Source organism: Catharus ustulatus, chromosome 2 (genome assembly GCF_009819885.2).
Source record: "Catharus ustulatus isolate bCatUst1 chromosome 2, bCatUst1.pri.v2, whole genome shotgun sequence".
Classification (NCBI taxonomy): domain Eukaryota; kingdom Metazoa; phylum Chordata; class Aves; order Passeriformes; family Turdidae; genus Catharus; species Catharus ustulatus.
Genome location: NC_046222.1, coordinates 110,145,057 through 110,166,984, shown reverse-complemented (window position 1 = coordinate 110,166,984; position 21,928 = coordinate 110,145,057). Strand labels below are relative to the sequence as shown.

Genomic DNA, 21,928 nt, shown 5'->3' with positions numbered 1-21,928 from the left:
TGTGGTTTAATTATGCCATTATGTTTTAGAGCTTACCTACAGTGCCATGTACAAAGAAGGAGGCATATAAGAATTCCCTTTTGTGTTTGTGCCAGAGAAGTGCAGGGAGAAAGATAGCTGCTTCAATGCAATTCACATCTAAGGCTTTAATTTAGCCTTGAAAAAGTGCTTCCATAAACTGCACAAATTAAAAAAAAAAAACAAACCAACCCAAACAAAACCATACAAAAACCCCCAGCACCCAAACACAAACAAAACCCAAAAACCCAAACCAAAAAGCAAACGAGGTATTACTGCTCTCTTCTAGTAGGGCTGTCATTGCCAAGCATACACTGAACTGTCTGTAGCAGGGCAGTTTCAACCTGTGCTCTTCCCCCATGGGGCTCTCAGTGTATTCCTTAGCCAAATGCTTACACTGAATCAGGTCCTTCATCACGGCAATCTCCCGTGTTGTCCATTCCATGGTAAACCTGGAATTACTTGCTCCAGTCATCCCATAGTCAGGATTTGACAGCCTGGTTTGCCAACCTACTGGCTTGCAATATAACTGCTAGGGTATACAGAAAGACAACTCCAGTCAGGTTTGCGTTTTCTTCAGGAATGGGAAACCCTCATTTCAGAAACCTGTGCCTGATGGGTTTTGTTTGCATACTGCATGCACAGAAACAGGATGTTTGTCTCAGCAGAGGACACACCTTTGTAATGACTCCTGCATGCCTGTCTACAAGACACTGCAGTGCAGGGCAAGCATCAAATCATAAAGTACAGTTGCTTTCCTAGAAATTAACTTCTGTCATTATGGAGTCAGAGAACTACAGAATGCATTAGCCTGGAAGGATCTTAACAATCTTCTAGTTAAAAATCCCCCTGGCATGGGCAGGGACACTTTCCACTGCCACTGTCCTTCCATGAACAGTGACCACATTTTTGAACTGTAAACTATGTTTTTAAATCATTGCACATTGGGAAGAAAGCTAGAGATTCAGTCCTAAAATGACTGCAGAATACTTCACATTACCACACAATCAAAATTTCTGCCAGAAGAATAGGGAAGCTGAAGAAGACACTAAAATTTGAGTTGTAATTGTTAGGAAGTGCCATGCACTTGTGAAAACAAGCAGCACAAAGGAACAGAAATCCAACAAACTTCATCTCAGACAATGATTTTACATCTTCAAAGCCAAAAGATGACCCACTTCAAAGCTATCTTTTAGGCTCACTTTCTTGATATGTGAAGACCTCCTTTGGGGAAAAAGCTCAGCTGCCAGCTGAGCCAGCTCAAATCAGAGGCACAGAGGCAGAGACCTCACCCAAAGCACTCCCTGCTTGCAGAGGGACGAGCAGACAGTGGGGATGGTGCTTTGCTTGCCTCTCACCTATTCAGGATTTCATGTTCCCAGTTCAGCTCTTGGTTTACCACCCTCACCTGCACTGCCAGCAGGGAACAGCCACCCATGAGCCCCATTAGGTAGGGCTGATGATCACCAATCATTAGACAATACAGCTATAAAGGTTCTCTTGTCCTTCATTCTGTCCTAAACATGGGATAGCATTTCCAGGTAAATGTGTTTATTAGTGTGGTAACCAATTAAATTAATGAACACTTAAAACTGACAGTCAAGAGATGCTGCTTACAGATGCAGATGGATGACTGTTTCTAGAAAAGTATAATCTAATGAGAGCCCAGGAAATGTGTACCATTCTCCCACTCTTGAGAGAGAGAGAGAGCAGACTGACTTCACCTTTAATGAATTTCTGCAGGTCATGATCTGTGTTGAGGTTTGGACTATGCAGTGCCTGTGGGGTGAATTAGAAGGTACTGATGTGGTTGTAAACTGTGAAAAACCACAGCTTTTGAGCAGTTTGCCAGTTTGGAAACTAAATGAATGGTATTGACTTCGGCATATTTTCTGATATGTGACTGCTAAATCTTCTTCACATATGGTTGGAGAATTAATATTATTTTAATGAAGCATGGTCAGAGTTCCGTTTCATTGAAGTTAGAATTGTATGAGAAATCCAACAAACTGGACTTGTATCAAAAGGGAAATGTAAAGACCTCCTGCAGAATGGAAGATGAGTAATACAAGCCTGGATTACAATGCACTGGGGACAAAAGTTACAGTCATACAGCTATACAAATGTTTCCTAATATGCATATTAATAGATACAAAGCCCTAGGACGTGGGAAGATTTATATCTTTCTTCCCTTCAGTGTGTGTGTCCTGACAAGCACTGTAACCTTTGGAGGGCAAGAGGCCAAGAAAATATGGCTTCTTTATAGCAAATGCAGCTTCAATTTTCTTCTGAGAATTATAATATCTGTTTTCTAGGTATGACAAGGAATACAGTGTCACTGTAGTAGTCATTCAGGCTTCCTAGTTTTTTTCTTTTTAAGAACAGCACATACATTTCTTGTCAGTATTTAATTACAGCAGTTTTATGACATAGAACAGGATTAAAACCCCCTGACTCTCTGCAGACCTGCAATTTCTTTAAGGAAGAATTCACAGTATTCTCACATCTCAAGAAGATGTAATACTTTTAGTCAAAGCAGGGTGTCAAATTTTCATTTATCATAAAACCCAAGGCTATAGGATGAACTTGCTGTATGGGAATACAGATACCTTAGAATGTCTGTGAGTACCTGAATGCAGTTTAACCAGAGTGATGAAAATATGAATTTCCAAGCAACAGATTTCCATGACCATACCATACACTAAACACTAGAAAATAGTACTTTGCACCTATAAAGGATAGTCTGTCCTTCTTCTCACATGGAAAAAGCATGCTAATAGGTAAAAAGAACATTTTGCTGGCATGACTATATGGACTAAACCAGACACCACAGCAATAAAAGTTCAGTGATTATAGCTCTCCAGACTCCTTACCAGCACAATGGTGTGGCACAGTCATAAAAGTAGTAAGAAAATTTAAACAGTGACAGAGTTACCTGAGATTAAAATACCCATTTTATATGAGTAGATACACACAAACAAAAACTCCATAGCTGGCAAATTTTTTTTAATAGAAACTACTGAATCATTTAATACAAGGGATGAAGGAATTGAACCATTCTGAACTTTCAGTCATTCTATGTATTAGCAGTTTTCTACTGTTGTTTCTTATGCTTCAAGTATAAATAAAACTGAAATGACTGCCTGATACATAACTACAATCTATGTCAGAAACATAATGAAGAAAGAATATAAAATGATCAAAAGAGTATTAATTTGACTTCATAATTTCATTCTGTGTTTTACTTCAGCTAGGCATTGAACTACTTTACGATAGGAATTATTTTATTATCCCCGCATTTGAAAGACTTTTTTTCAGTCCCTTTTTTCCAATCTATTAAGTTGATTGATATTTGCCAAAGTGAAATAATAAAATTCTTGGGTGAGACTCTGATGGCAATTTAAATATAAGAGTTTCAAGTAATTCCACAGACCTTGACAGAGTTTGAATTTACATGTGTATAACTCAGATCAAAATTCTGTCAAGCTAATTCTAAAGGAATTAATAAACACTAATTTCAAAATATGATGAAAAGACTATCTGTAGCAGGAAGACAAATATATTTTAATTCCTGGGTTTTACAGTGCACAATATATTTTTAAAATATTGCTACGTATTTGCTGCTGCTTTCTCATTACTGAACAAATACAGAAATTTCTATCCTTAAAAAGAAGGTGCCTTGTTATACTGAGTGAGGACCTACTGACAGAAATTATTTAGCTACTGCTGTTGTTCAGGATATCTTGTATATAGACCATGTCATTATTCTCTTTGCTGTGCAGCAGACTGCCTTTTGAGTGACTGGCTTGACAGAATTATCAAGAAAAGGCAAGCCTAAAATTTCACAAACAAATAAAAAGGTTTTAAGTTTTCTAACTGAGAGGAGACTTTTGAAATGAGCCTCAGTCATGCACACTTCTGAAAAAATGTTAACAGGCAGCTATTTCTAAATCAAGGCAAGCGCAGTACAGTGTTTGCATGCTTTTCCAGCCAAATATTATCAATAATGAACTGGCAGTACCCTGAAGGTGCTCTGCCAGGTAGTTGAATCTAGTACACACAGGAGAGATTAAACCTGATTATAGGACTTACTAAGTTTTATTGATTCAGTTTTAGCTCCTTTTTCCTCTGCTTTAAAAACAACTTTGGTCACAAGGATATCAACAGACATTATGTAAGATAGAACAATTCCCAGGTTGCAATAACAGATTTTTGTTTGTGTCCTCTGTCATTTGATGAAAATGGCATATTATTTTGAACTGAATTAATTTCAGTTTATATTGTGAAAACAAATGAAATAAACCCCCTAATATTTGAATAAACATGGGATTCATGTTCTAATTTACCATTCAAATGAATTAAGAGGAATTGTGTTTATTTTGTGCTGAAGTCTCAATCATTTTTCTAAAAATTGCACAAGTGGCCAAGAATAGATACAGTAAAATTCAATACTCAAAGAAGTAAGACTTAGGTCCTTTTTCTTTTTCCAAGTGTTGAAATTTTCCTTATTAAATCCAATACAATCAAAATTTCACTTTGAAATTCATGGAAGTAGAGAGAATCTGCAAAATTCATTACTTGTAACTCCCACTCCTTTTTCAAGACTGGCATTAAAAAAATAGTGACTGCTTTAAATCTATCTCCAACTTCTTATTCCCTCCAGGGCAAGAAACAGAAGGACTCCCAGAGGAAGCATTATATGTATTTGGGAGCATGTAAGGCAGCAGAGCTGGAGATACCTCACCTTTGCAAGTGCCACACAGTCAATTCCAGAAACCTGGAATTCTGAAATTGTGTTTGGATATTGTTTCACACACTGTATTTATTTTTTTTAGAAACATGGAACCATGTTTCTAAAGATTTCAAACCTTTGTATCAAAAAAGAGATAATTTTTGCATGAACTGAATAATTAACATATGAAGCCAGTCAGAAACAATGTTACTCTGCACCTATTTTCTCAGCAATTAAACTTATCATTTTAAACTGACAAGTAATATATTATACCTGTGTTATTTAGTACCTTCAAGAACTGTCACATTTAAGGAATGAGTCCTTGAACTTTGCTAGATTTCCTTACCTGTTCATATCATCTAGATGTTCAGCAGCAAAATAAAAACTTTTGATCTTAGGATGGCAGGCTTTGAATGCACTGTAGAGGAAAAACATAATTAAGAAATGTAATGGCACAACTCTTTTTTTGTAAGATCACATGGTCACCAAGGAATGAGATGAATGCACATTTCTGAGTTGTTCCATGCCCCCAAACAGTATATGAACATACAACTTTTAGGATTGTGCCAGGTTTCACCAAGTAAAGTGCTCTTCAGCTACCCTTCTAAATAATCCTTGATTCATATATGCATAAATAATTGTTCAACCATCACCTGCAGTGTACTATTTGTGGATGAAGTTCATCAGTTAAGGTAAAATTTAATGTATCAGGTAATTTTGCTGGCATACATACAGCTGCCAATTTTTTCTGAACAGAAAACTGACTAAACAATTAATTCAATACAACAGCAAAATTCTCAGTCCTTGTGATTTCTCATGTCCCAATGACTTTGACATTACCTTTAGTTCTAATGACTGCATTTCAAGCAGGAAAATGTGATGTGCTGATTGACTTCTGAAAAGCTGTCATAAATCAACAGTGTGTTCATGAGGTCCTAAGCAATGGGCAATTACATCTCATTTTTCCTTTACACCAAAGTAATCAACATGACTGGGCTGAGGGAATTACATAATATGAAATAAATTACTAGAAAGAATATTTTAACTATGTTGGACAAAGATTTATGGTGAAGTACCTGAAGACCCAGCAAAAGCATTTAAAATAATGAATAATTTACAGTAGAGAAGAGTAATTTTGAGAATAATCTGAAGGTGTCTCTTAAGAACAAAAAATTAACAGTCCCAAAGAAAAGAAGCAAAGCTGTAAACATGATACATGACAAGCACCATTTTTCAGAGATATAATGGATTTTATATACACACACACATATATGTAATATAATTCTCACTCTCTAATCAATTGTGTCTCAAAAAATGGCAATGACGTTCTTCATGCTTATCATGCTTGCAATTTTCAGTATACATGTCTGTGTGCACACAGATGTACACACATCTATGTTTTAGTAATCAGACAAATGAAATTGATAATAGCAAAGTTACTGCTAGAGAAGGCAACATAACATTGAGACTAAACAGATTCCTCTAACACATGACAGCATAACAGTCTTATGCAAGTCAAAGCAGATGTAGAGACATCTGCTCAGTTTAGAAATACATCATCAAGTTACTGAGACCTAAAACTGGACTTCTTAAAACTGTTACAGCATCTGTCATCTGGATTCTTAAAGGGTTTTTTCCCTTTATCTACCACTCAATCAAAGAATCTTAATAACCACATTTTATGTGCTGCTATTCAGTAGACACTAAATCAAGTAAAACCAAACCAAAACAATTTAAGCAGGGTGCAGTTCTGAAAAATGAGTTGACTTTATGCTGCTGCCCCAAAAAAAAAGAAACAAGGAAGCACTTCAGCTGTGTTGCCCAAGGACAGCGGACAACAGGCTCGAGCTAATGTATCTTTTTTTTTTTTAAATGCAAGTTTAAACTTCTGCCTTTTGAAACCACCTTGAAGTGTAGAGTTCATCCTAAAGAGATATATAGATCAACTGATACAAGGTTGGTGCTTTCTATAGAACTGTAGCTACTACAAATCATACCATTTTACATTTGAAAATGTTTTGCACAAATTTCAGCAATTCCAGTCCTGTTTAAAAAACTGTACAAATCATTAGAAGGCGAGGCAAAAAATTTTTGAACAATAATGACTTGAAAAATATCTCTGTGGGAGCATGCACCTGTCACATTGCTACATAAGCTTGAATTTATCTAAATAATTAATGGATTTGTGCAATGGCACAAATCTGGATAGCAGCATAAACAGGTGAGAAGAAATGTTCTTTGAGACCTTTAGGTCATATAACAAAAATACAACAAATCCCTGTCACTCTCTTTTTTTTCACTCTGCCTCAGGACTGAAATAATACCTTGGCAAACTTTGAGATGATGCTCACTAATTTGGAGTTACATTAAATATTGATGCCTGGGCATGAACTTGGGGACTTTCTTATTTGAATGATCTCTGTATAATGCTTAAAGCTCTTTATTGACTATAAGGCACATAAACACTCTCCAACTCCCAACAAACAAATAAAAAAATAGCAACCCCAAAAAGAAAGGAAAAAAAAAAAGAAAGGAAAACTAGAAAATAAAGGGACAGAAGCAGCCAAGCAGTCTTCTTGCTCATAATTCATTTTGGTCTAGTTAAGCACTGTGGTTCATGGTAAAGTGAAAAAATAGCCTTCTTTGGGCAAGATGGCACACACAACAAAAAAATTAATTTGCTTTTTTTCATATGAGCTTATTCTGGGACACAACCTCATGACAATTGTAACCAAGTCCATTATCTCCCTGTTTTAGAGAAAACCTTGTCCTTTGCACTTTATTTACTGTACCGCTGCATTATTTTTAAGCATGCTTACTATTTCTTGCGGCATTCACTGGCTCTGTCAATTTTAAATTCAGGTAGACTGATGAATCCTTCTGCTTTTTCATCCTGCAAAGATAGTTCCAGATATTACTGTAGCTAAAATGTCAGTAAAAAAGCCCCACCATGCTGAAAACTTTCAAATATTTTCACTTGCCTGCTTCTTACAAAAGGAATACTAATGTCTGCTCTGCTCTGGCAAACCTTGCACAGAACTCACCGAGACTTTTGCAGAAGTAGCAAGACAGATCCCTTGGTGAAAAATGCAATTTTAAATACCCAGTTTTCCGAAACAATTTCACAGCTGAACCAACATGTGAAAATATACAAAATGACCAAATGTATTCAGTCAATTAGTTATTGTAATTAGTTAATTTTTGAGGAAAATGGACTAATTAGTAAGGAGAAATGCAGCCTAGTGGAAAAAACAGAGAAAAAAAGCAATTTCAATGGGTGTTGTTTATCATTTTTATGTATCACAGCTAAGAGACATGATAGCTCTTCAGCTACTTTCATCTCTCTACAACATTCAGAATATATCTGACCTTCCTCCCCTCTCTTCTGAAGATTTTACACAGTTTTTTTTATCAGCTACACAATTCTCCCTTGACTTTTCACAGTTTGAAAGCATTATTTATATTAAGCTACTATTACATCAATAACACAGATTCCCTTATTTAACTGCTCATAACTTTGCATGCAAAATTAATACAGGATCATAGAAATTAAACTGGAAAACACACAAAGCTATGTGAAGGAATTAGATGACTATTCCTCTTTTCCTAAGAGTTTAAATGGCTATTTACACCACATATGCAGTCCATATGCCTTCTTAAAAATAAGTAAAAGGCACAAATCGTCATATAAAACTGGAGCCATTATGTGGAAGGTACAGGGTTGTAACTGGTTCTGCATTAGCAGATATTTTAAAATAAAAAAAGACATGGTTTCAAATAATCTAGCTATTTCTTTTTTGAATGGTTGCCTAGAGAAATAGAGTTTTGGCAAGAGCAGTGTTGGCTTGTCTGTCCACCTGCCACTGAGGCACCCCCTACCAGCCTTTGAGTCTACTGGTGATGACAGATGCTGTACTGAGGGAGCTGAGGTCTCAAAAATAACCAGAACTCAGAAAATCTCGGGGAAATTTGGGATAGGGTGGGAGATGGAGGTTCTGAGAGCACTGCCCTCCTCATGGGGAAGGATGGCACAACTCTGAGGTTCCAGCTGCTCCTTGGACCCCGCTGCTGACCACTAACTGCACTTGTAGGCATCAATTACTGCCCTGATGAAAACCTTGTGGTAGCCAACGGAGAGAGAATGCAGAGGAGGGAGGGTTACTGCTCTGAAGCTGAGATCAAGGCACAAATGGAATGAGTCTGATAAAACAGGCTTCAAGAACTCAGGCCATGGAACAACTTGTTTTCTGTTTACTCAGGGAGAACTTGGGGATTACTTTGAAAAGGTACAAATGCTTGCTGTGATTAAAAGAACAAGTCCAGGGCAGAGTGCATGCAGATGTTAACAATGGTTTTATCTCGGCATATTTACTAATGAGTCTAATAGGATTAAAAATCAAGGTATCCTAACACTGGTAAAAAGCTTTGCAGCTAAAGCTGATATAATAAATGTGTACCAATGCAGAAAATGTTGCATAATCAAAGCTGTACACAATTCAGCTGGGATGCTCCTGCGGTTTTAAGTTCAGCATATATGAACACTGAAATCTTATCAAAAGCTACAAAGAAAAAACAACAGAAGAACAGAATTGAGAAAACAGAGCTATCTTCCTTAATTGCCTAGCAGAGATAAACAAGGAACACCAGGCAGCACAACATTAAAGTTTACAGTTCCATGACTAAGCTTGAATGACAGGATTAAGTAATTACCTTTTCGCTTTCAAGGGTTCGAGGATAAATTTTTTCTAAACTGGTGTCATGAGGACACAGAAAACTGTGTTATTTCTCCATGTACTAAAACATGCATTGCAAAAAACAAATATCTCAAAACCTTCATTGTAATTTTTTCAGCCAGTTAATATTAATTTTGGCATGATTATTTGTGTGAATAAAGTTATTAACATATATAAGCACTGAAAGAATTGTTTCCCCACTAGATCCTGACTACAGCACTACACAAAGTATTCACTGAGACCATGAGTGTAGATGGTTACCTCTTCATTGATATACCAATACAGAGATGTATCCTTCAGGACAAACCAGTACTTTTTCCATTTTTGGGAGAAATAACTCTTGGCATCTTTCTTTTTCCAAAGCCAGCCTTCACAGTCCCCTCGACCAAGATCTTTACATGAGATCCGTCTTTTGCTTTTACCAGGAATAGGAGCTGAAAATGACAACAAGGTGATGTGAAAGCATTTGATTTGTCCACTAAATCAACAAGACACCTAGCCAGAAAGCACTCTATATCTGTTTAAGAAAATTAATTGAAAGTTTCAACCTCAAATTGCCATGAAAAAATATTACAAGCATTCTATTTTGACTACAAAGCAAAGCTTATGCACACCACCATAAGTTAAAAGCCAAAGCAAACCAAACCAAACCATGTTCAGCATCTCAGAGCTCATATTCTATGGATAAGATCAAAATAAAAAAAGCAACACAGAAAGGGAAGACAGAAGAAAGGCAAGATATTTAAAAATAAGATAAATGATTATATATAATTTTCAACAGATTAATATTTCACATTAGAATAAAGCATACAACATATAAATTCATATACTTTCAACTTGGTTACCAAATACAACTATTTAAGTACTTCACAGGTGTTCACAAACCTCTCTTTGCAGCTCTTTTGAAACTGAACAGTTCCTAAGGCCTTTGTACTTCAAAATCAAAGGAGGAAAATTTACTATGATATAAATTACCTGAGAGCGTAGGTAATGAGCAAGTGCTGCAGTGAGGCATTACCTGAACACAGCTGGAAAAACCAACCCTGGCCCCAAAGAGGCTAGAGTCTAAGTATTCAAAAAAAAAAAAGATAAAAGCAGATACATGAAGATAGAGGAGCATTAGGAAACTATGAGACATCAGTAATGGACTAATACATTCTCCACATGATCAACTGAACTGAACATTTAATTGGAGCTAACAAGTTAGAGCTCCTCACATACTGCAATACCACACAATTAATCTTGGCAATTCCCTTCCTACCCATATATGAAAACAAAGTTATTTTTACCTTTGTTCTTCTTTTTACTTTTCTGTTGTAGAGAAGACTGCTGAAATGTCTACAAGAAAATCAAAATGGAAGAAATTAATATACAATGTTTATATTCAACCACATACTTCTAATAAGAGAAATGTTACATGAAGTCATATCAGGTAACACCAGCCAAGAGACTTCTAGGCCTAAGAAAAAGGTAATTTTGGTTCATCTGTCCATAAGGCTGTAAAGCAAAAGCACGCTGTGAAACATCTCAAAACAAATCAACAGTTAGATTGCCAAACCAACTGTAGTTTCTGTCCAAAACGGTCACTTTCCTCTTGTTGTGTTAGTAAAAAAGGAATTTATCTCTCTGGGCTACACAGCCCATGTATTTCTAATTTATATACTAAATTCTTGACATCTATATGTAAATATGCAACATAACACACTGCCTAATGCATCAGACCATCAGACAATTTTCTCAGAACCAGGCCTTCTGAAAGACACCAGTAAATTCTGTTAAATCACAACTGGAGAAAAGTCTCCCAAATAATCGGGACTAGTGGAACTAGTCTGAACCTTTTCACCAGGTTTTGAGTGGAAACATTTGTCCCCAGCTGATCCATTCCCACAAACTAACCCACTCCCTTGACAAAGACACAGGATGGAAACTGCTCCTTTATTTAAGATCTTAGCCTATTAATAATATCAATAAATATTAATACACTTTATAACCATTTCTGTTTAAAAACTTGGACTCAGATAAGCACAATCCACAGTGAACTAAAAAGAAAAAAAAAAAATCATGAATTAATTAGCCAAAATTTAAAGATGTGATTTCACTTGTTTTGAATTTTAGTTTTCTAGGAAGGCAGACAAATGTATCGCTATTAAAACTAAGAAAAGGCTACATTAGCGTGTCTGAGTATTAAAACTTGCTATTTCAGCTTGCCAGGAATCAATACAGAAATCAGTACTTTCGTACCACTTCGTAAAAATATATAAGTAAAAGCACTGACAGTTCTGAAATCCCACATCCCGTTCCTAGTGGGTAAGACAAACCCTCAGCCTAGTTTACAGGACTAGGTTCAATTCAAAGAGCAGCTTTGGTTTTGCACACAGCACTTAGTGCTATGGCTTAATTGACAAAACATCGTTTGGTCAAATGTTGGACTTGATAATCTTGGAGTTCTTTCCCAACCTTAATGACTCCATTCTAATTTTCTCCCCCCTGCTTCCCACACCCATGAGCTCACGTGCAGCAGACTCAGCTTCAAAGGGATCTCTTGCCTCACAGCTGAGAGATTTTGATGCAGCAAAAACTAACATGCCCATGGGGAAAAATTACCAGCAAGACAATAATTAAGTGTAATTAAAAAATTTAACTGACTTGCTAGATGTGCTGATCCCTTAGAGACAAAAACTACACCACTATATTGCTACCTCAGAGGGTCAAAGTAAGTCTCCACTGGGAAGTAAAAAAGGATCCCACTTTTTTTCATTCCCTGGCTCTTGTCCTTTTTCTTCTGCTACTGGTACCAATTAAATCAGCACCACCTCTCAACAAACCACAACAGCAACACCATCCCAGTTACATCACATGAAGTATTTCAACCTTCGAGAGACTAAAAGAGATCTTAATGACCCAGGAATTACAGAGTGGCTGAGCTGAAGTGTGTAAATAACTCCCTCTGAAAATCTTACTTAATTCAAAGTGGATGAAAAAAACACACACACATGCAAATCCAAAACTTCAGTGCTTCTCAGTTCACAACTCAGACAATTTCATTCTGCTGTTTGACTTCTCTGCACTATTATTTTCACAGTGTCAAAACAGAAAAGGAAAATCTCTGCTCCATTTTCTCCCAAATGATTCGGAAAGCAGGTGAGAACAATATGAAAAGCCTTCTCTTTAGATGTTTTGTCTGTAAATTGAACCTTCAAACCTCAGTTCACACCTCTTAACTTCTGAGTCAGTTTTTGGGAAGAAAGGGTAATGAAGGGGTATCTGTTTTTAACAGGAAGAAAGTGTGTAATTTACATGTCTAACCATTTTCCCATACATTATGTTATATTGCAAAATAGAAAGGTTTTATTAAATTCAGTTATTATGCTAAATTAGCTCACTGAATTAAATAATAATTAAGGGCAAATTCTACAACTGAGTGAAGTTCCTGGGAACTATTTCAACTGCAGTGATTTTAACTACCACTTTAGATTATTTTACATAGACTTCAAGTTAGTTGACCCTTTGCAGAAAACAACGCCATCTTTTCCTCTTAACTCAGAAAAGGTATATGCAATATAAAATAGGTAATTAGAAAATAACACAACAAAACCAAAAAACTGAGGATGAAATCTAAAAATGCTTCTTTTGCTGCTTCTTCAGGAACTCATTGAATGCAATCTACGGCTTCTAACCAGTTTTAAGGTAAGGTTTAGTGCCATTTTCTCAGTGCTGTCAGGAGGTCATGTCCTTCCTCCTGATCAGAGCAAGATTTGCTTTGAACCAACAGTGGATCCTGTTCTGCTGGATAATCTCTAGCACAGACAAACTATCTCCAAAGAGGTAAATTCCAGAGCTTCTTCAAGCAACCAATCCTCATGTTGGCCACCATGATGTTTTTCCTTTTACAGCTTAATTCTGTGATAAGGAAAACACACAGAAATAATATAACTACTATTTCTAAATTACATGAACCCAAAACCATGGATTTACACCAAAGCAAGAAGTTTAGTACCAGTGCAAACTTGCTATAAGATACTGTTTAATCACTTGCCCACAAAGACAGATTCAATGTATGTTCACTGCATTTTGATTCTGATACACCTTGAGCCTTGAGCAATTGCTCTCATAAACATGTTGTCCCAGTTTCCAAGAATCCATCTCTTCTACTAATTCTGACAGCAAGCATGAAATTAAATAGAAAGCAGTGTTCCATATTAAAGTTGTTAGTAACTCAAAACAATGAGTAAAATGGGAACAAGATGGACACCAAAAAGATTAGATAGATGAGTACTCTAAGACAAGAGGCAACTGGCACTCCTGAAGAAAATTTGAAACTGTTTAATCATATTCTGAATTATATACTTTCCAGTCATCCAAAATACAACTACAAAAATTTTCCATTACCCAAAAGCAAGGAGTTACTTGATGTTTAACATACATCAAAACCCCTTTGAATACACTGAGACTCAGTGAGTTTTTTAGGCACAATGATTTTCTCCTGTAATACGTGATCTTTCAGCTTGTTCTATTTAATAATACACCTCAACTAAGCCCTTTGACAAATGCATCTCTAAGGAGAATATAAAAGAAACATTTAACTTATGTATATATGTCTGCCTTTCCTATTAGCAGCCTCAAAGGACATGTATCTTAAGAGGAATAAAACACCTTTTATTAAAGGGATTTTTCTATGATTTTGGTTTGATGTTTTGGGTTTTGTGGGGCTTTTTGGTGTTGTTTTTTTTTTTTTTGTCTGTTTAGTTTTTCTTACAAAGGTTCTAGTATGCTTCTAGCCCTACTTTTCTAAGGTCTGAGCTGCAAATTCCAAGAGCCAATGGAGATTTCATTGCGCAGGGAAGAGCCAGAACAGCTCCTCTCTTCCTGCAACTGTTCATTACCAGATTTCCTGTGTGGGTTGTATTTAGTTTAACAGTCTTCAAATTGATTGACAGAGTTCCAAAAGGCCAGCAGACTGCACACCTGTAAAGAGCAACCTGCCCCAGGGCAAGCCTTTAAGGATTATAGCACAGCAATGCAGCTACAGAGTAAAAATCTTGCAGGTGGAGGCTCATACCAACCAAAGAGATCCATTGGCCTGTAATTGTACTTGCTCTTTGGCAAGAAAATAATCCTGTATAGGTGGTGTAATCAGTACTATCTTCATGCACAAAACCCCACATCAGCATCTTCAGATGTATAACACAATATTTTCAAGAAATGAGACTATCATGTTTTTGTCTCAATCTCAAAGTTATCCAGATTTCCCTTCTAGGAGACAGTATTTATTATTGGTTAGTCCTGTGACTGGTCTATTTTGCTCTGAAGGGAAACAAGATTGAAAGTTAACCATTAATGTTCAAAAGCCTGACAATGCATTTATTATTAACTTAATTAGTAGTAATCTCATAGCTCTCTATTTGGAAAAATGTATTTAAATGAAAGCATGAAATTAAATTTCAATTAATTTATTTGTTTCATGCCAAGTAGAAAATTTATTAAACTGATCTTTCAATACTAATTTTAAATTGGAGTGAAACTGCTATGAGAAGAGGACAATGTTTGTTGAAATAGTTACAATGGAAGTTAGAAAACTTCTATTCCATTTGATAGCTCAAAAAAGAATAGAAAACAAATAGACTGTTTATCAAAATGATACATTTGAGAAGAACTGTTATTTTGACAAACTTCAATAGTCTGAGGAAGATGTCTAAAGATTTGAAGTCAAGCTGTTCCTTAGAGCTTCTCTAAGATGTAATATAAATTAGATAGGTGTGAGCAATAGAACGTTACATCCATGTCCAAAAATAAATATATTCTAATAGTTATATAGACTTCTTTGTGGTTACAGAATCTGTAGGTCTACCCAAAAAACACCACAATTGAAAATTCTCTGAAGGAATAGATTGGCCATAGCAACTAGTACTAAATTGGACAGCTCCTAGAAGTCTCATTCAAGGGTTTTTTTGTTTCTCCACTATTCTTCAAAGATTTTCACTCACTCATTTTAAAAAAAGCTAGAATAAAGAACCAGGTTATGGAAAAAATAATATCCAATTCTTCTACCAAAATCTGAGCTCAGTATGACTGGAAGGGAAAAGGGCACATATCTTTATACCTTTATTTGGAGTTCGAGTCAAATCCAATTTTTCTCAAGCTGCAAGTTTAGACACTCAGGAACTGTTTACAGGCAGGCATTTTCCCTCTGTCACTGTAAGAGAGCCTTCTCTAGTTTCAGCAGGGTAGCTTGTAACACATCTGATTACTGGAACTTTCTGCTACAGATGGAAAAGCCAGTATCTGGGAACAAAATGAAAGCTGGTTCTGCCAATTATATCATTGATCTCTCACTTTGAGAGATAGTTCTCAGCACTTAGAGAACACTGGCAATGTTCTATTTTCACAGCTATGATATACCACGTACATATTCCTCTGCATTTGGTGTGTTGAGATCCAACATTTCAGAGCAAAAAAGACTGAAAAGGAGGAAAACACAAACCTATTGAGGTACATCTCGCTCTACATCACTATTAACATCTCGTGCTTAAGGGTACTCGCAACACAGGATTTTGCCAAAATCTTTTTTTGTTTATCATCTTGTTTAGTCTTCATTAAGAGCTTATAGCAGACAGAACTAATTATTTTCATGGATGTCTGTGGAAAATAAATTTTCAAGGACTGTGTTACAAAGACATGATGAGGGAAGACCTCTGTCAGATCAGAAAGTCTGAAACCTCCTGACAACCAGCAGCAGATTTTCATTCTTGCATTTTGTTAATGAGCACAAGGAGAAAGAAACAGTATGTATGTGCCTTAAGAGATTTTAACTGAAAAAAGGCAGGCTGAGATCTTGAAGTTGCCAGCTTTTTATCTGCCTCTGACGTGAGCAATGGCTATGTGAGCTGTGCAGGAGGGTCTCCTTATCACACAGTCTACAAGGGTTGATAATATCAAATATGTCTATTCTTTTCATCCAACTGCTCCTATGTCTGCTTATCCAAGAAGAATAGGCTAGCTAAGGGCAGAACTACAATTGTGTGAAATAGCAAGCACAGTTTTTCTGCTCAGGGATTCTTATTCATTCTCCCATTTCTAAATGTTTGCTTATCATTTGAGGTGGGGCTCTGTGGCAGAAGTTACAGTAGCTGGATACAACATAGCAGTTGCAGAAGCTAGTGCAAATATTTTGTGCAAAGTTGTTACATAATGAATGCAAAAATAAAATGTTTTTTTAAATCTTCAGGCTATTTGGAAAAATAATATACAGTGGTGCTGCTTTCCACCACCAGGGAAAGATTTTCCTACTTAGCCATTAAGCCACAGGGCTCTTTAACTAAAATACCATAGCAGTAAAACTCCTGGACAACATTAACTTTAAATGAGAGGTCTCATATTCCCCCAGTCTTTTTGACTGACATAACAAGGACTGCAGCAATGTCACAGTTGCCTGAAGCAAATGAGAATAAAAAGTTAAACCAGACAAGTGCTGCTCATTAGAATAATTTATTCTGAGATCATTCCTCTGCTCTACATCTACTTTGAAACATGTAATTTTGGTACCTCCCACACTACTTTTTATTGGCAGTAAGAAATCTAGGAGAGAAAGGGAGGATTCAAAAACTCTATGTATCCTTTAATGGCAAAAGTCCAAGATGCATCAGTTGTTCCATCACTGTGTGTTTCAAGTGCACCCATGTAAGAAGGAAAACAGAAAGTAACCTATCACCTGTTGCAAAACAGTATTTAACCCTGTATTTTGATTTCTGCTCCCCATCACTTTCCAGTTTAACCTCTTACTGAGGAGAATGGACCAGTCAGAAAAACTACAAAACAACTGAGGCAGGAAGTCAGCCCTGGAGATATTTTTTCAGCCTTGTTACTCAAAGCAGACTCAAGTCAGGGCTGTGACCAGTTGGGTTTTAGTGTGTCCAAGATGGAGACTCCATAAACTCCATGGGCAACCTGTTCCAGGTAAACCCTCTTCACAGTAAACATATCTTCTTCTTATGTTTATATGGAATTCCCTGTATTCCAATTTTCGTCCACAGTCTTTTGTCCTTTCACAGTTGTCTGAGACAAGTCACCCCAAAAGCATTTCAGAAGCCTCGTGGATACTTGTGCCCTGCTGCTATGCCCCTCCAGCAGATACCAAATTTTGCAATTTTCTCCAGGAAAAATCTTGGTTGGCTTAGAAAATTTATGTGTTATTCATAGGGAAGGCAGATTTTCCTTGTATGCTTATCTAAACATTAAAACAAGAAGACCATCCAAGCAGATTTAAGAAACTTATTCTTGATTTATTACTGGATTAGAGAGCTGGTTCAGTGGCTCAACATGGAGCCAATCTTGGACATTCTCAAAAGAAAAACTGCTGTACAACAGAAGTCACCCCCAGGGCATTAACAACATCTTACACCAAGCCCATGGTCTTTGAAGAGGAAAAAATCATTAGTCTAGAATTAAAGTCCCTTGCCCCCTTACAACACCTTGGTGCTTGCTTATGGCAACGAGCACATACACCTCCTCCTGAAGGAGAGAGCAACACTTCTGATTGTGCCCCTCAGCATGATCTCTTTCATACTGCACTCTGTGTGACAGAAAAAAGTGCAGAGGATGTAGGTGCTCTGAGAAAAGAGATTTGTGCTTTAAGGAAGATTCCAACTTATTCTCTGTTAGCACTTGGACATAATATGCTTTGGTGAAAGAAACAGGAAACTCCTTCTGGTTTTCAACAGAGGGGAAGTTTTCAGGGGGGAAAAAAAGGAAAGAGTTTCTGTACATCAGGAATTATACATTCTGTTAAAATTCATACCAAATACTTCCACTGCCCTTATGAATTAAGGCAAAAAAAGAACAGTTCATTCCAGGATAAAAGTCTCATTACTTGCTGGAATTCAGTTAAATTTCCTCTAAGCATAAGATGAAGTAGCCCTTTGCAGAAGGTGGGGAAAGATAACATTAGGTCTTTTTAATTCTGAGCTGGCCATGGTAACCTTATGGGTACAAACCAGCTTACAAGAAGTTTTACACATCATTCTAAAGACAGAATTCTGTAGTGTTGGAAATACTATCTACTTAGGTTAATCTGAAAGCAAAGGGATAAGTGGACAAAAAGCAGTTATTGCTTCATGAAAAATACCAGGTTGCTTTTTCCTCCCCAGCACAGTAGCAGAGATGGATTGGCTGACTCAGGGATCAGGTGCTAAGCAACAAGCACTTGTCTCCAGTGAAACAGAAACACCTAATAAAGCAGCTTCAGTTCAGGAGCTGCAGTCTGCAAAGAGCCATTTTCCTCCCAGGTGGAACCACACAATCTCCCACATTGTGTGCTAGCAACAGGCTCAAGGGGCCACCACTGTGTAAGTGGGGCAGAGGAATGGGGCAGAGACTCCTGTGGAGTCAAAACCACTACTTGGAAAAAATCCCTTATTCAGAAACAATGGAGCTCTTTGTCAAAGCATTTTGATAAAATGGCACTCTGAAACAGGCATATGTGCTCCATTAATTCAAACACTTCCATCACTCAGTACAAGTTTTTTAGAATGCCAAATTTCATGACACATGCCAACCAGTGTCCTTGGTTAAATGCTTTCATGGTCCTGGTATCTCCCCTTCCCTTGTGCAGAAAGGAGAACAGACAAGACCCAGGAAAGAAGTCAGGCCCTAGATTGAAGTTCTCCTAGATGTGATACTCCCCATCATAATGCAGTGGTAACTCATGCTAAGTCCCCTCTGTGCAATACCTGACAATTCTCTGCTAAAATGTGCTGCCCTTAATCTCTTCTTTATCAGAGGGGAATAACTGAGGGACTAAATCACTTATTCTACAATAATAAAAAATAAAACTGTGCTATTGTGATTGTACCAGCTACAGGTAATGTAGCTCACTGATGTACAAACAATGCTAATACCTACAAAGGCAGTAGTTCTCTATCAGCTAATAAAAGCAGGATACAATTAGGAATGATTCTACGAAACAAAAAACAGAAAAAACCAGAATGGGGATGTGAAAGGTAATTAGGAAATGTTCTTAGCTGAGAGATTTATTAGTGTACAGATCTACATCTCTAGACCATATAAAATTACACTTTCAGACCATTATGTTCTATGCAGTAAGGAATAAATCTAGACTGGAAGAGCTAGACTAGATGACCTTTACAGTAACTCTCTCATTTTTAAAGAATTCCCCAGCTTTGTCATGGAAAGAAATTACGACAGGTAATTTTTTTCCCCTCATGGTCACAATGCAAAAGAAGGTAATAGAGAAAGTTTAAACAAAAAATTTCCACAAAAGACTCCCACTGTGCTTCATGATGGTCCATAAACCAATCTTACCTCATCTCTAGAGGATTTTGCTTTGCTGCAATAATTAACTCTGAATTTTAGTAAAGATCAGACAGTATATAGAATTAGATGTAGAATATTCCATATTCAATACCTTCAAATTTCATTTGGGCAACCACTTCCCCAAAAAGAGCAAATTAATGGTATTACCTATTTCTTTCAAAGAGAAACAATACAGAAGTGAAAATATTCTCCAATCTGTGACAGGAATACTATACCTCAAGAACAATGCAGACATTATTCCATATAATTAAAAGAACTTAGCACTCCCTCCTAAGGAGAGTATTACTGTTCAACAAAATATATGTTTAAACAGAACTCAAATATAAAAGCTGCATATGCACATCTACTCTCTCCAGTCTTGAGTTCAAAGGACTGAGAGTCTAGAACTGAGAAATGTGGGATTACTGAGGCACATTCCCAAGATGATTTTAGCTAAGCAGCAATGAAACAACAGGAACTATGCCTTAAATCCAGGCAAGCTGCTATCCTCTCAGCTACTGCCAAAATACCTGGCTTGCTGTTCATCTCCAACTTTTCTGCCATGGGGACAGACAAGCAGTGCTGCAGGTTGACTGACAGTTCATCCAGTCTCCATCTCAGGAGGTGATCAACATCCAGCTGGGCAAAACCCTGAGGAGCCTTGTCTGACCTCAGAGCTAGTCCTGCTTTGAGCCAAAGACCAGAGCACAGAACCTCCTGAGGTTTCTCCCAGACTGAATTATCCTATTATCCTATGCAGTTTATGCTGGTTTCTGAGGCATCTGGGTTTTGTTTTTCTGTAGTAAATTCATTAGATGTCTTTCTCTTGCTGGCATCTTTCCTCCCCTCTGTCCAACATTTTACCTGGAATTGTGACAACTGGCTACCCAGTCACCCAGTTTATCACCTTTTACTGGTCCCATCATTACTAACAGCAATTCATACCATATTTGAATGTGGAATTTAATACAGATTTGAATAGGATTAAGTGAAAGAGATTAACTGCAATAGCAGTGGACTAGACTCAGGAGACCACTCTATTCCTCTATGTTGATTGCACTAGTCTAAAAATAATATAAAGCCATATTCCATTAGCAATGAATTTACATGCTGTTTCTCTCTTGCTTTTTCTCTCAAAAATGTAGATTTATTTTGAACTAAATTTTTACCAAACTCAGACAGAATAGCAAAAATGACCTTTGACCCAATAATCTTATGGCTATGCCAATCATTTTCCAATTGTTACAAGAAAGGCATATTTTGCTTACTGGAGAACTGCTTTACTGCATTGTTTGTTTTATATGCTAGACAGTTCACTTATGACCTAGATGAAGCTCCTACACATTTTAACAACATGAATACTATTTTATCCCTTATTTTGTGTCTGCTACATTTGTGAAATGCTGCATTCAAATGAAAGGGTACATACAATATTGTTTAGATGGTTTCTTTTGGGTGTGTAGAAGCTGACCAAGTCCTGGAACCACAATTCCAACTTTAGAATGTGAGACATGCTGCTCTCTTGTCTGAATCAGACATACAAACCCACAAGTATCCAGCTGAAAGAAACCCCACATATGCCAATGTGTAGGCATTCAGAGCTGCCCATGGCCAACGTGGCTGTGAGACATGATGGTGTTCCAGATTCATGAAGGCAATAGATAAAAATGTCCCATTATGTTCATTTGCCTTATCCTACTTTTCCCTTACTTAATTTTTAAGCGTTGTTTTTCTAAATGTCTCTCAGAGCCAAGGGCTATCTATACCTGAACCATAGCAGATTAGGCTGATGAGAAATGGCTACAAGCTCACAATGCCTTCATAGCACAACTGCATTTGCTTCTCTGCATTGCATTATATGAAACTTTTTACTAGTACTTTTGCCTTTGAATAGACTTTGAGGCTTTTAAAATAACTCCAAATCAGATTATTCTATAACATTGTAAGCCTCTTCAGCTCAGTTTCTACTGCAATGCAGTGAGTTTCTTCAATTTCCACACATGTGGACCTAGTTACCATCACAGCCTTATTTCCTCATTACATCCTCACTGATGGAAAAGGCAGAAAAGAGTTAAAGTCCTACAACAGGCCAAACAACCCCCTAAGGCTACAAAAACTAAGCTGGGATGTGACCAGT

General features: G+C 36.9%; 1 protein-coding gene across 6 annotated transcripts in view; it reads right to left on the bottom strand.

Moving 5' to 3' along the window:
* The window catches only part of CNKSR2 (connector enhancer of kinase suppressor of Ras 2), a 208,892-nt gene that overhangs the window by 46,847 nt on the left and 140,117 nt on the right, over nucleotides 1–21,928 (bottom strand). For all 6 annotated transcript variants that reach the window (XM_033053293.2, XM_033053294.2, XM_033053289.2 and 3 more), the window contains 4 exons: nucleotides 10,773–10,821; nucleotides 9,745–9,917; nucleotides 7,570–7,643; nucleotides 5,097–5,168 (listed from right to left, as the gene is read on the bottom strand). In XM_033053293.2, the coding sequence (XP_032909184.1) occupies nucleotides 5,097–5,168; nucleotides 7,570–7,643; nucleotides 9,745–9,917; nucleotides 10,773–10,821 (368 nt within the window). The remainder of the gene's footprint in view (nucleotides 1–5,096; nucleotides 5,169–7,569; nucleotides 7,644–9,744; nucleotides 9,918–10,772; nucleotides 10,822–21,928) is intronic.